The sequence below is a fragment of the Xenopus laevis genome, chromosome 3L (assembly GCF_017654675.1).
Source record: "Xenopus laevis strain J_2021 chromosome 3L, Xenopus_laevis_v10.1, whole genome shotgun sequence".
NCBI lineage: Eukaryota > Metazoa > Chordata > Amphibia > Anura > Pipidae > Xenopus > Xenopus laevis.
This window is the reverse complement of record NC_054375.1, coordinates 106,678,068-106,693,324: the sequence shown is the minus strand read 5'-3', so window position 1 is coordinate 106,693,324 and position 15,257 is coordinate 106,678,068. Positions and strand designations below refer to the sequence as shown.

The window sequence follows — 15,257 nt, the reverse complement described above, 5'->3', positions numbered from 1 at the left end:
CCGCATTTTGCCGCCAGCCATTAAATTCATCAAAAAACAGCAGAGCTTTGTCCCTGTTTTAATCAGGACAGACCCCATATCCACTTCTATTTGACATTCAAACAAACCCTAACTGACTTGCTTGAAAAGTGTGTGTTCCATTATGCTACAATTGCTCTTTATAAAAATAAAATAGGCTCATACTGTATGTTGCTAGTCTTTTCCAAACAAGGTAGACAGTGGGCTCCTATCCAATTGGTTTATGTGGGAAGTTACAGGTGCAAAATGATGAAGCTGGCATATTTTTTGCTTTTTTCTCAACAAAACACGTCAAAATTCTAGTGCATATTAGCAAATATGCCTCTGGCAAAACATCATCATCATGTTAACAGAAAAAACACTTTTTGATATAAGAACATTTTGAGGTATGAAGGTGTGTGAAATCTGAGACTGAAGTTTTGCTAGGGTAAGTGAACATTTTATTCTGCTTTAGTTCCAAGTATGTGTGTTTTATAAATGCTATGTGATAAATTGACTAATATATAAACAAATACTAATGTATTTGCATTGCATGCGATATAATCCAATAAATACTTTTGTCGTACCTTTTCCTCAACACACGTAGAGCAGAGTAACTGAGGAGTAATGGTTTCTTTAAGTAATCCACCTTCAGTTGGGCATACACTTTTGGAAAGACCACTACATGAAATAGAAACAGGTTGACTTTAAAATTATATTTAAAAAATACGATTGTCAAGTCAGGTTACATTTTTTGTAACAAAGAAAAAATGTTGGGATAGTAATTACTTTTGTGTTCTTAGAAATCACAGGACCATCTGCCCAATCAAGTTCTACATGGTTAATCTTATTTTGCCATCTCCTGCTGCTTCACATAAAGGCTGAAGAGTGCCAAACTCCAGCCAAATGTTCTAATGTCAAAGGGGTTTTGTTAGGGTTTTGATCAAGTGTGACAAGCAGGGATTTTGTACAATAAACTTACAAACAGCTTATTTTGTACCTGAACATCTCATATGCCACATTCATTGAGCCCACCTGTTCAACAGCTGGTAGATATAACTGTGACCATCCACGGTCCAGATGATAAGTCTGTTACGGGCAAGAAACTCCCCTCCAGCAAATGATTGGTTACCCTTGTGAATTTCAGTGCAAAGCAAAGAAAAATCACAATAGTCATAAACCTAAGTCAGGAGGAAAACAAATGGACAAGTTTGCATTAAGCATCAACAGAAATGATGACAATAGTTACAGAGTATTTCATGCAAAGTTAGTTATGGGTATGCCAGGTAAACTGTTCAACGAGTCAAAATTATTTGTAGTGCTATGATTTTTAAATAGTTTGGATTTTGATCATTAAGTTTGCATTTAATGAAAAAGTTCATTTTAGGGAGAAATTGCATTTTTTTTTCATTTCCAATGGACATATTTGGAACTTTTAAATCATATTAAATTTGCCCCTAATGTCTAAGTAAGGAAATTTTTAGATATGCAAAAGGAAATTTAAACCATAACATATACATTTTGAAGTGCATATGTATTCATTATTTTACTTATTATAATTCAGATAAACTATAGGAGAATAATACAAAAAAAGTGTTTTATAATGCATTGTTTTGCCACAAAAGTCTAGGTTCTATGAAAAAAACTTGTACCAGCTATTACCATGTTTGGGGAACAAGGAACCCATTCAGGCCTCAGCAGTTGGTTTAGTAATTGTCTAGACTAGCACAGGTCCATACATTACATATGTATGAAAAAAAGTATAGAAAAAATTCATTTGTATCATATGATTATACAAATTTAGATCACCTTAAAGTGCTTCTTATAAAGTTAAAAAGAATTTTTACATTATTGATAATGACTTCATGAACTGAGATGCGAATGAGGTACCTCTACTGCATACTTTACCCATTTTCTCTCTCTAGTATTATATAGTATAATATTGGATCTAACTGTCAATGATTATTTGACACCAAACTTTTTTTTTTCAGAAAAAATACATCATTTTTAATTGATTGTATTTAGAAAGTTTCTTATTTCAAGTATTCTGAAGCTTATATAAAATTTTCATTTTTGCAATAGTTTCCCTTTAAAGGGATTCTATCATGATTTTTATGATGTTGGTTTTATTTCTAAATTACACAGTTTATACTGCAGATAATTCACTCTACAATATAACATTTTATTCCTGAACCAGCAATGTATATTTTTTTAGTTGTAATATTGGTGTGTAGGCAGCCATCTCAGGTCATTTTACCTGGTCATGTGCTTTCAGAAAGAACTAGCACTTTAGGATGGAACTGCTTTCTGGCAGGCTGTTGTTTCTCCTACTCAATGTTACTTAATGTGTCGCAGTGGGCCTGGATTTTACATCTACCTTTCTTACATCTACCAGGTAGCTGCTATCTGATTAACTTCCCATTGTTCTGCTAATGGGCTGCTGGGGAGGAAAGGGAGGAGGTGATATCACTCCAACTTGCAAATAGCAGTATAGAGTGACTGAATTTTATCAGAGCACAAGTCACATGACTGGAGGCAGTTGGGAAATTGACAATATTTACAGCCTCATGTCAGATTTCAAAATTAAATATAAAAAATCTGTTTTCTCTTTTGAGAAATGGATTTCAGTGCACAATTCTGCTGGGGCAGCACAATTAACTTATGTGATTTGAAAAAAACATTTTCTCCCATGACAGTATCCCTTTAAGGAGTGAGTCACTTGCAGTCCTGGTTTCTTGTCCTTGAGGAAGGTCCCTTCACGTGACAAAAATGGTGGATTTTCAATAAAAACACTTTTGTTTTGTTGCTAAGACCTGTTAGTGTAGTATACTTTGTTAATTTATTTACAAATCTTAACCAGCATTTGGTCTGTATAAGCATGCTCTCTTATTATTACAAGTAGTATTTATCAATTATTATTGTAATTTTATGAGCTTTGTAAAAATTGTTTATTTTTTTTGATGAACAAAAAGGAAACTAGTAGTGATGGGTGAATTTATTCAGCAAGTGCAAATTCGCAGTGAATTCCCACGATTCACCGTCGGCGAATAAATTCGCAAAACAAAAAAAATGGACTCCAGCATCCGTTTTTTTTGGACGCTGGTGCATTTTCGCCGGGGAATGTGCGCCGGCATCCAAAAAACGGATACCGGAGTCAAAAACGAGACGCAGTTTCGTGAATCTTCCGCCGTTTCGCGCATTTCATGGGAAATTCGTGAATTTTTCGATGAAATGCTCAAATTCGCCCATGACTAGAAATTAGACATATTTTAAAATTAGATCCAAATTGGAAAGAAGAACTTCCAGTTAAAGCAGGGTTTGTCTTTCAGTATTCTTTGCACTAGAAAGATCAGGTTTACGGGGTTACACTTGGAATTCAAAATTAAGCGTTATTTTTCTAATTATAATCTGAGAAAAAAATGGATATACATTTAATATTAGGAGAAACAGTTACTGGAATGCTTCACAGTGTTATGTGGGTGTCAGTTATAGAGCTAAATAATATAGCAAGTAAATACAATACCCTCCAAGAGTTGCAGCAAATCACCAGCAAAAGACGTTCTGTAAAAGTGCAAAAACAAACTGCACAGCAGTTTGGAAGCTCCAGGAATTTGGATTCTGATTCACAAACGTTTTGTTTTTCCTGCAGGAAATATTGTATTACAATATAGTAAAATACCTTAAGAAAGATTTTTTTCAGCTGAATTAAAAAAAAAATCTGCACGATATACAAATAGGGATGTCGCGGACTGTTCGCCTGCGAACTAATTCGCGCGAACATCGACTGTTCGCGTCCGCCGAATGTTCGCGAACGTCGCGCAACGTTCGCCAATTTGGGTTCGCCTTAGCTGGCGCTTATTTTTGACCTCTCACCCCAGACCAGCAGATACATGGCAGCCAATCAGGAAGCTCTCCCTCCTGGACCACCCCTACACCCCCTGGACCACTCTCCTTCCATATATAAACTGAAGCCCTGCAGCGTTTTTTCATTCTGCCTGTGTGTGCTTGGAAGAGCTAGTGTAGGGAGAGAGCTGGTTAGTGATTTGAGGAACAGTTGATAGTAACTTTGCTGGCTAGTAATCTACTTGATACTGCTCTGTATTGTAGGGACAGAACTCTGCAGGGATTTGAGGGACATTTTAGGTTAGGTATCTTTGCTGGCTAGTAATCTACCTTCTACTGCAGTGCTCTGTATGTAGCTGCTGTGGGCAGCTGTCCTGCTGCTGATCTCTCATCTGCTGACTGCTGCCTGTAACCCAATAGTCCTTGTAAGGACTGCTTTTATTTTCTTTTTTGTTTTTTACTTTGCTACTATAAGAGCCCAGTGCTATTAGTCTAGCTGTGTTGGGGAGTGGGACTGGTGTGCTGATCCTCCTAGTAGTTCACCACTACCAGCACCAACCAGAGTCAAAATTGTTACAAAGTATCTTATTTGCACCTGTTAGCTGTTCTGAGCTCTTTGCCAAAAGCTAATTAAGTTAGCTGTTCAGTTCAGAGAAAAGAGGGACTTTCCAGTACAAAAGAGGGACAGGGGGTTGAGTGGTCAAAAGAGGGACAGTTGGGAGGTATGCAAGTGCCACCTAGCTGTGTGAGCTTTTTCACATTCTGTCTAAATAACAATAATAATTCTGTGTCCGTAAACATCACCTGAGTGATACAGCAGCAATAATATATTGTAATATATAATATCCGTATCCACTACTGTATACGTTGCCCTTGCAGGCATTGTTTGCCCAGTCTTTAACCAAGTGCCACCTCGCTGTGTGAGCTTTTTCACATTCCGTGTCCAGAAACATCACCTGAGTGACGTAGTGTGATTTCTGCCCTTTACAGCACAAAACGCAGCGCTGTGTCAACAATGTATTTTTCAGATACATTTTGCCCTTGATCCCCCTCTGGCATGCCACTGTCCAGGTCGTTGCACCCTTTAAACAACTTTAAAATCATTTTTCTGGCCAGAAATGTCTTTTCTAGCTTTTAAAATTCGCCTTCCAATTGAAGTCTATGGGGTTCGCGACGTTCGCGAACCGTTCGCATTTTTGACGCAAGTTCGCGAATATGTTCGCGAACATTTTTTCCGCCGTTCGCTACATCCCTATATACAAAATGAGGAACAAAAAAAACCTCTATATATATATATATATATATATATATATATATATATATATATATATATATATATATATCTGTCTGTCATACGTGGTCTTAGTCTGCTACTGCTGTCAATATGAGTTTTTTCTTAAAATAATAAGACCACAATCTACACTATGCTAGTTTAATGAATAACCTGTGTTCTGTTAGTTATTTATCTGCTATCTGTTGAATTAATTTGTTTAACATTTAATCTTAATGATTAAAGACAAACAAGTTGGTATGTCAGCATGCTATATAATAAAACTATCTTGAAAAATAAATATGTCATCATTTTTATGTTTACAATTCCATATAACTTCAACAATGATTTATTATAAAAGGTATAATAAAAGATAATACAAACCACATATATTGTATTTGTTATTAGTGTAATTCTGTGAAATTATAAAAAGAATAACACAAGAAACTAATGTTTCTTTCACTGAGAAAAGAATTTTGAAGAAAAAATTGTTTATAAATCAATATGCTATTTTGAGCCAATTGATATGTACATTTTAATACAACAGCACATTTATTTATTACATTTCAGTGTTTCTTTAGAATCGTGCAGAATACGCCTTATTTTAGTTCAACTTACCTGTATGCTATTGACTGAGGATGATAAATCCCATACTTGTAGATCACCCGCCACTGATATTGCAACCAGTGAGTCCTCTGCAATAGCAAAACAGAAATTTAAATCAGACTCTGCTTGGTTCCTGTATAACAGAAAGTACAATTTCCTAAATGTATGTACATTACACAGGTTAAAGAAAGGAAATTGAAAGAGACTTATGGCTTCTACTCCGTGCAGAAACTCCAAAAACTATTACTGTATATAGAACATGCTAGGGAATAAAACTAAAAATCGTTCGACTATTCGACCATTTGATAGTCGAAGTACTGTCTCTTTAAAAATTTCTTCACACCCCCTAGTTCGCAACCTAAAACCTACCGAGGCCAATGTTAGCCTATGGGGAAGGTCCCCATAGTCTCCCTAACAATTTCCTGATCGACGGAATATCCTTCGATCGATGGATTAAAATCCTTCGAACGATTATTACTTCGATCGTTTGATCGTAGGAATAGCGCAAAATCCTTCGATATTCGAAGTCGAAGGATTTTACTTTGACGGTCGAATATTGAGGGTTAATTAACCCTCGATATTCGACCCTAGGTCGAATTTTCGATCAAATTCAAATCATTCGATTGATCGTTGAAATTGTTCGGTCGAGCGATTTTCAAAAAAAACCTTAGACTTCTAAAAACTTTGCCAAATACTGGCTATAGGTTCTAGGAGGTCCCCATAGGCTAACATAGCCATTCGGCAGGTTTAAGGTGGCGAAGTGTCAAAGTCAAAGTTTTTTAAAGAGACTGTACTTCGATTTTCAAATGGTCGGAAGTTTTTTCAATTCAAATTGAATTTTGACCTATTCGATGGTCGAAGTACCCAAAAATTACTTCGAAATTCGAAGTTTTTGAATTTGAAAATTCACTTCCAATTCACTTTATTTTGCCTGAATAATGTCATATATGTATTTAGAATGTGTTAATAACATACTTCCTGTCTACATTTACTTTTTCAGAACTTCTGATTCTCTAATATCTCCTATGAAATTCTAAAAATGGACAGGTCAAATGATTGATCAGATGTTTCTTTTCAATGTATGTCAAGACCTGTGGTAATTGGTTGTACTGATAAAGGTGTGTGAAGTGAAATAAACCTGGGTAAACTCACCTGGCAAAGGCATGAAGTAGTAGTAGTCTTTTATTTCACAAGATAATTATAGTAAATACTGCATCAGCTCAGGCAAAAAAATTGGGGTTGCATGTATATGAAATCATTCTAAAATACTAAGAGTCTAAGGCAATGGTATATGAAGCAATTTCATATGTTTAACATAGTTTTTCCATTTGTATTAATATGACCATAACAGAAGTGCGCACTTTCAGGCAACAACTGAGTGAATTTGAAATAATGTGCTTATTCGTAATCACCAGAGCAGTTGTATGGTCTGGGAGCATAGTCCCAGATTGTAGCTAGGGGAAGTAGAATTCCAGAAACTACAAAAAGAAATGATGCATCCAACCTATATAAGCACTACTAAAGTAAATACTAATTCAAAAATAGAATGTAAATTGGGAAATAACAATAACATAACAATAAAACCAAGAATGTAAGATCCTCCAAAATTTAATCAAGCAGCAAGTAAAAAACATCATCATTTGTATGAAAATAATCTGTGATGACACTTTCATACCATTACAATGGGGAGCAATGAAGGGTGTTCTAGGTCATTTAAGTTTTAGTGAGAAATATGTAGCAGGCATTGTAACTAAACCTCACCAAACTTTTTGCTTTAGTATTTATTTAATTCTTTTTATTTTTCTTAAGTTATATATAAATAGAACAACCACAAACAATAATCAACCAAAAATTGGATAGTGCAGCATCACTACCAACTATGTACTTGCAAACTATACATTATCCAATCAAAATTGTGTTCCCAACTTCAGCTCATTTCGAAATATTAATAATGATAATAACTATAATGAAAAGTATGAATTTGAAAGAATAGATATCATGGTATAGACATGCATTATATCTGATCACTTATTATTGTGACAGAAGTCAAATTATGTTGTGCAAAAACTGAAATGCTATAGGCCAGTGTAAACTTATCATACTCTCTTCAGTACCTTGAATCCTTGTGGAATGAACAATGCACATGCAACTAATCCAGTCTGAAGCCTGGGATTGAAAGGTATTTAAAACTTGCAAGGTCTTTGCATCAACAATGAGGACATCTTGATAATGGCCACAGCAGAGTAACCAGCCTTCCCCTGTCATTCTGAATGAGCAATAGTAGTACTAAAACAGCAGAAAGTAAACAGGAAATAGAAGTTATTTAATGCAAGACATATACTTAACGTATACTTGTAAGCAGTGGTCAAGTCAGCTTTATTTCCATAGTACCTTAGGTTGCATACCTCCCAACACTTTGGAAACAGAGAGAGGCACAAAAAGATTTGCAAATTTTTGTTTGAGCATGCTCATTTTTGTGGCCACACACCCTAATTAACATGTCCATTTCACAAAATTTGCCAGGTTATAAAAGTTTGAACACATTTCTGTTATTGACGTTATGCTAATGAAGGTGAATTGTCCTTTTTTTATGTTATTTTAAGTATATATTCTGGGCTCCCTGCCAAGAGCTAATTAAGTTAGAAACTTTGTATCTTTTTCTTGCTGTTCAATGTAGGAGATCAAAGAGAAAGTCGGGACATTTTAGTAGAAATCAAGGACTGCGGTTTGAGTTGTCAAAAGTGGGACTGTCCCGCCCAAAATGGGACAGTTGGGAGGTATGGATTGTATTATTATAGCAGCTACTGTGGTTTCATTGGCAACTTGTAGATTTCACATTTTTTGTTTTATGAAACAAAGCGGTGAGTCTACTGAGAGAACACTTTGAGATTGAGACAGCCTTGTGGGATCCCATTGTGGGGGATATTGTGTATCTCTTATTATTATAATACCATTTTGACATCTTGAGGTCTGTTTGTCTGGAAGTCCAAGACCCAGTTACACTAAGGTTTGTTTAGTTTTAGGATAAGCTTCTTCAGTTTTATGGTATTGAAAATCCAGCTGTAGTTCAGAAAGAGCATTTGTGTAGATGTATTGGGTTCCTCCAGGTGCTGCAGGATGTTGTGAAGTGCCATGGTGCATCCTTTGCAGATCTGTTGGTAAGCATAAATGGAATTATTAAAAAAAAACACGATCATTACTATGAACGTGTATCTTGGTGATCCTGGTTTTCTTGGGTATTCATCAGTGGCATAACTACCGGGGGAGCAGGGGGTGCAATTGGACCAGGGCCCGCACCCCCAAAGCTCTCCCCCCCCGGCAGATCGTTCCCTGTTGTAGCCGGCTGCAGTCGGCTGCAGCCTCAAAGAAAATTGGCACTGAGGGGGGTGGGGAGGGGGCCCGGCTGCATGGCCCGCATCCCGGCCTACCCCCACCTAGTTACGGTACTGGTATTGATATAATTGTTGACCTTTTAAAGAGGTGTGGAACTATTGCTTTTGCCAGAGAGAGAAGAAATATGTATCTGGGTATACTTCAGCAAACTGCTCTGAGCACTTCTGTAGTATCATCTGTAGACATCTGGTCTTGCTGCTTTCCTATAATTTGCTTTTAGGAAGACCTTGAGAACTTTGTTGTTAAAGAATCAGCATGCTGGTTCATTCGGTTCTGAGTTGAGGCCTTTGGTTGTTTCACTGTTCGCAGTGTCAAGCCTTGAATAGAATAGGTTTAAGTCCTGTGGTAGTGAAGGGTCCTTGTTGTTGGTAGAATAATAATAATTGGTTTGTAAGTGTCTGAATGGTATGCCAAAGTTTCCTTCCATTTCCTCTAAGCTGCCCACTGACTTTGCTTGCATAGACTTTCTTTGTCTTCTTTACAGCTTTTTTTAGAGGCATCCCTGAGGTTTTGTCTTTCTCTCACTTTGATATCCTTGTTGATTCATGGCTTGTGGTTTGAGTATAATTTGACAGAGGGATACAGATAGATGAACACCAGCTTATGTAGCAATTGACAGTGTCTGTGTACTGTTACTGGATGCTTTCTTGTATATTCAGTGCAATATTATTTAAACATATCATGCAATTTAGGGTGTTGGATAATAAGTGAAAGATGATGACCTTTACATATAATAATTTTTTTTGTTCAGATGCTTAACAATAAAGTCAATTAAGAGCATATATTTATGTATAGTTAGAGGGGATCAGAAGGCTCATTAAAAAGAGAGCTCATAAATAAGCTCATTAAATGGAATCTGACGTAGAGACATCCAATACCATCAAAATCAGAATAGCGTAATAACAGATATATACATGTCATAATATCTTGAAAAGAGCTTATATTTATATAACATATTCATATTCTAATGGTAATTACTTTGCATAACCAGTTCATTCTTAATGTTTTTTTGCATTGGTGCTACTGTTTGCGATAAAAAAAACCTAACGTACGTAGAGAGTACAAAAAAGATAAAAATGTTCATAATATTGTCAAGAACTGCCCTATGCCACTCTAATCCTTTCATGACATGCTGAACAATAAGCTCCAGTTTAAAATATGATACTGCCCACTTTTCCATTTCTACCAGCTCATCTCTGCTAAACAGTATAAAACATGTATTTACTTAATTTTAAATACCCTATAACAAGGTAGTGGTAGATGGATGGGTGGGCAGACAGACAAACTGACAGATAGATAATTAAACTTTCTACTCGGAATGATCTTGTTAACCAAGATCGAAGGTTCCTGAGTCAAACTGCATGATTCTATAGGAATTATAGTTAACCATTCCCAAGGGACAGTATTTAAAGTACTATAATAACTGAAGGCATAAAGCTTCAGAATACCTTTTAACACAGAACAATGAGGTGACAAGTGCAGGATACTTACACAGATTGCTGTATGCTTGTATGGAAGTTTTGCATTCTCAATGCACTGGCCGTTGGCAACATTCCAAACACACATCTCCCTATAAAATATAACCTTTTATTATTCCTTGTCATTTCTACTCAATTGGTTGGGACACTTTTGTGACACTATTTTTAAGTCTTGCATTTAAGTGAAGATTGATCATTTATGTAGCTTTTTGTTACAATCTGAAGAAAATGTTGTGGTCATTAACAAGGGATGGAATACAGAACATCTTTCCTTTTGTTTAGGTAATTACACCCTGCTGCCTAGCATCAAAGCTAACTTTGAGGCCATGCCTGGTCTAAAACAAATTGTAGGGACACTGCCATTACAGCTCATCAATGTGTCACCAGAACTATCATTCTTCAGAACTGCACACTGCTGAAAATGGGTCATTTCACAGAACCTCAAGTAAACATTTTGAAAAGCCACAATGTATCTTTAGCTGCACACATATTAGTTTGTTTCAATGGCACCAGTATAGTACCGAGATTAAACAGTGCCACCAAGAGGATAATCTAGTATTTCATCTCTATTTTTACAGTATTTTTTCTAGAAATCTTGTAACATGGCATACATTTTTTTTTCTTTATATAAGAATACAGGTAAGTATTGCCAACATCAATCAGAATAATCTGGGACATAAAGGTGTGGATTAGTGAATAAAATTTGAAATATTCAAATATGTGTGAAAACAATTTATATTGGTTACAATATTCTGTAAAGGTAAATGTATCACATATCATACGTTTAGTCAACAGAGGTCTGCCCAGTTCAGTTTTTTTCTAGTTCCACAATGATATATCTGTATATTTGCAGCACACTTATCCTGCTCTATATGCTGTATATATTGTATGCAGTATATACATGTGTATGATACAGCATATTGACATCATATATGATGCTAAATTTTGCAGGGTACAGGAAATACCTAATCCCCAGGTATATTGTTAGGGTATCTACACTACTTTCCTTGTTCTTTGCAATGACCGGATTGTCAGCACCTATTGAGTCTCCCATTTAAGTTTCCGTCACTGGACTCCACTATATGCTTTTATTCATTTATTCATTTATAGCACTGGCCAGTGGCCACTCTTACTCTACAATTGAAGAGGACACTCGCACACCCGTTGTATAAATATTAAGGCTCGCTCGGTGCACAATGACTGGAGGATATGGCAACCTCCCAATGTACTGCATAGAAAAGAACCACAATGGCACACGAGACTTGTGTCTGCAGGGCAATCCCTTGCAAAAGTCTTATTGCGATGGTGCAACGTTTTGGGGCTCCACCCCTTTGCTTGACAAAGGGGCGGAGCCCTGAAACTTTGCACCACTGCAGTAAAACTGGAATATTATGTAATCTTACCCATCTTCAGTTGCGCTAACAATATACGGTTGCTTTTCAAAATCTCTTGCTTTGGCCAAGCATGTTACAGCTGTAGTATGGCCAAAAAGAAGTGCTCTAGATGTAATCTGAAAAATAAATGTTTTGGTTAGAATGAGCATAAAATTTAAATTGCTAATTGTGATAATACCATACAATTTTTCTTTCAAAAAAATATGGCTTTGTGATGCATATGTAGTAGACTACATTAGCAGCAAAAAATTCGAAATGAAACCCTCTTTGAACCGTACGAATAATTTTTCATTTACACACAGTTAACATATGCTTAAGGAACACATTGCCACTCAACCTCCAACAGAAAAAAAAATTTAATAGATAAAAATGTATTAAAATATATAAAATGTGTTAAAATGGGCAACCCTCAACTAAACTTCACAATGGATAAACTTTGTAGGGGTCCATGTAAATTCCACATGCACTCCCAGGCCCTCCTGTATATAGATATCTGGTGCTCAGTCCTCTAGGGAGATGGCTCTCCCCTGGATCCACAGGAAACAAACAATTGAGGAACCGACACTCAGAAATGATTGCAAAAGAGGATTGACCCATATGTGTTTAATGTGTCACGCAATACACAACATTTCGGGGTTTGGCCCCCTTCGTCACCTGACACCTGTCACCTGTGCGCTGGTTCCTCAATTGTTTGTAAACTTTGTAGGGGACATTAAATTGTAAAATGTGAATTTTTATTATTTTTGCTTATTTTTATTCCATCTACATATTTTATTTATATTGCCATATGTTCTTTAAACTGAGAACAATTAGTCTTTTAGTAAGGCAACAAAATTACATGTCAGGGTCCATGGCCAAAACAGCTAAGAACTGGGGGTTGTGAACCATAAAATGATGTTTTTCAATGGCTTATTCTTTTCCCCCAAAAACAGTCACTGGGTATTCTCAAATAATTACAGGAATACCAGGCAGATCAATGTAGGTATTGTACTGAATTCGAAATCACTGATCCCAGGCACTGTGCTATTGGGAAACCACAGTATAGTTATATGATTTCATTAATAATATATGGACTTTTTCTTCTTGGGTTTTAACTTTAGTATATAATGCCTTGAGGTCCCGTGAAGTTGATTAATACTAATATATATATCTGGCTACCAAGGTTTTAGCACAACATTACGCAATTAAACATACACACATCAGCAATGACATTATCTAGCACACATTGTCATTAAAGGGATACAATCATGGGAAAAAATTTTTTTTTTCAAAATGAATCAGTTAATAGTGCTGCTCCAGCAGAATTCTGCACTGAAATCCATTTCTCAAAAGAGCAAACAGATTTTTTTATATTCAATTTTGAAATCTGACATGGGGCTAGACATTTTGTCAATTTCCCAGCTGCCCCAAGTCATGTGAGTTGTGCTCTGATAAACTTCAATCACTCTTTACTGCTGTACTGCAAGTTAGAGTGATATCACCCCCTCCCTTTTCCCCCCAGCAGCCAAACAAAAGAACAATGGGAAGGTAACCAGATAGCAGCTCCCTAACACAAGATAACAGCTGCCTGGTAGATCTAAGAACAACACTCAATAGTAAAAACCCATGTCCCACTCAGACACATTCAGTTACATTGAGAAGGAAAAACAGCAGCCTGCCAGAAAGCATTATTCTCCTAAAGTGCAGGCACAAGTCACATGACCAGGGGCAGCTGGGACATTGACAAAATGTCTAGCCCCATGTCAGATTTCAAAATTCAATATATAAAAATCTGTTTGCTCTTTTTAGAAATAGATTTCAGTACAGAATTCTGCTAGAGTAGCACTATTAACTGTTGCGTTTTGAAAAAAAACATGTTTTCCAATGACAGGATCCCTTTAACTAAAAGGGCAGAATGTTAATAATCTCAATAAAATCAACATATTAATACATTCCCATGGTTAAAAATATATTTCATGCCATAACTGCAGACTGCAGTTATGGCATGAGCTATATCTTTAAGCCATTACAATAAAAAGTAATTAAAAACAAGCAATTCATTTTAGGAATCCACAAACCTTCATATCCTCTGATAGATGCCACAGACATAGCTGTCCTTCGCAACTACCAGTTACAATAGTTTTCTGGTCCTCTGTTATCATCATGGTGGTAATACTGTGAGCTGGAGCTCTACTTCCCCACACGGCCACAGCCTGAATTGTGTGTTTCATTGTGAACTTACTCTGAAATCAATGAAATTAGTGTTACAAAGTGGATGAATCAGCATTTGTTAACTAGAACAGTTAATAAATTCTTCAAAAATATTAAAAACATTATTATTCTAATAACCACTTGGGGACCTATTTCTTTCAAGAGACAGCAGAGCTCATTTACATCCACAAGTGCAGTGAACAGAATGCACTTTGCCCTGCAGTGAGTTGCATGTTAAACCACTCTCATTATAGGTATCAAAATATGCTCCTTGCACTTCCCTATATTTTTGCTTTGCACCTGTCAGTCAATCCTGCCTTCTGATCCCAATCAAGCACTGCTGGGCCTTTGGTGCAAGTAAACCCTGGCACTACCATCACCTTCGGACTAGCTGGTAGCTCTAGGGTTCCCTCAGAGCACTGACAATCTCTGCAGTTTACTTACGAAGAAAAAATAGGGTGGTGCCAGACAAATTTTTAAAAAAAATTCAGAGCAATTAGTCCCCATTTGCAATGAAGTGCAATTGCTCTAATTTTGATTAATCTCCCACAACTGCGGCCACACTAGACACATCCCCATTTTGTGCCCTAAAAGTTAATGAATAGAATTTCTTTTTTTGCAAGATGTTGTGACAATTGTCACACTATAAATGATGCAATTCACAGCCACACTGGTACAACATTTTGGCAGAATCTAGCAATGTGGAAATAAATTAGAATTCCATTTGTTACATCTTGTGCAAACCGTGGTACATGCTACATTGTGGGCAACAGCAATTCTGCTGGAGTTTTGCAAGCCTTTTGCACTTGCTTCATTATGAGTCCACAATATTTAAGCAATATACTCCCTCCCATTTCCAAATCCTGTAATTTTGTTTACATTAGACAAATATTTCTGGTTTCTAGTAGTCATACCAGTATAACAGGCTTGACAACATTAACAATCACAGTCAATAGTGTAAGTTCCAGTTTTGTATGTAGCTTTGTGTGCAGTATACACATACACACACCTAAGCATTCTAACAAAATATATAACAGCAAGCAAACGTAATATAATCAGCAGAACCAGTGACCAGTGCTACTTCCC

The 15,257-nt window shown here is 36.4% G+C and overlaps 1 protein-coding gene across 1 annotated transcript in view; it reads right to left on the bottom strand.

The window, feature by feature from the left end:
* Positions 1–15,257, bottom strand: part of LOC108711381 (WD repeat-containing protein 72) — a 142,202-nt gene that overhangs the window by 105,143 nt on the left and 21,802 nt on the right. The window contains exons 2-9 of the mRNA XM_018253064.2: positions 14,039–14,203; positions 11,991–12,097; positions 10,601–10,679; positions 7,831–8,002; positions 5,729–5,805; positions 3,521–3,640; positions 1,033–1,178; positions 585–678 (exon numbers count right to left, since the gene is read on the bottom strand). Of these exons, the coding sequence (XP_018108553.1) occupies positions 585–678; positions 1,033–1,178; positions 3,521–3,640; positions 5,729–5,805; positions 7,831–8,002; positions 10,601–10,679; positions 11,991–12,097; positions 14,039–14,191 (948 nt within the window). The 5' untranslated portion in view covers positions 14,192–14,203. The remainder of the gene's footprint in view (positions 1–584; positions 679–1,032; positions 1,179–3,520; positions 3,641–5,728; positions 5,806–7,830; positions 8,003–10,600; positions 10,680–11,990; positions 12,098–14,038; positions 14,204–15,257) is intronic.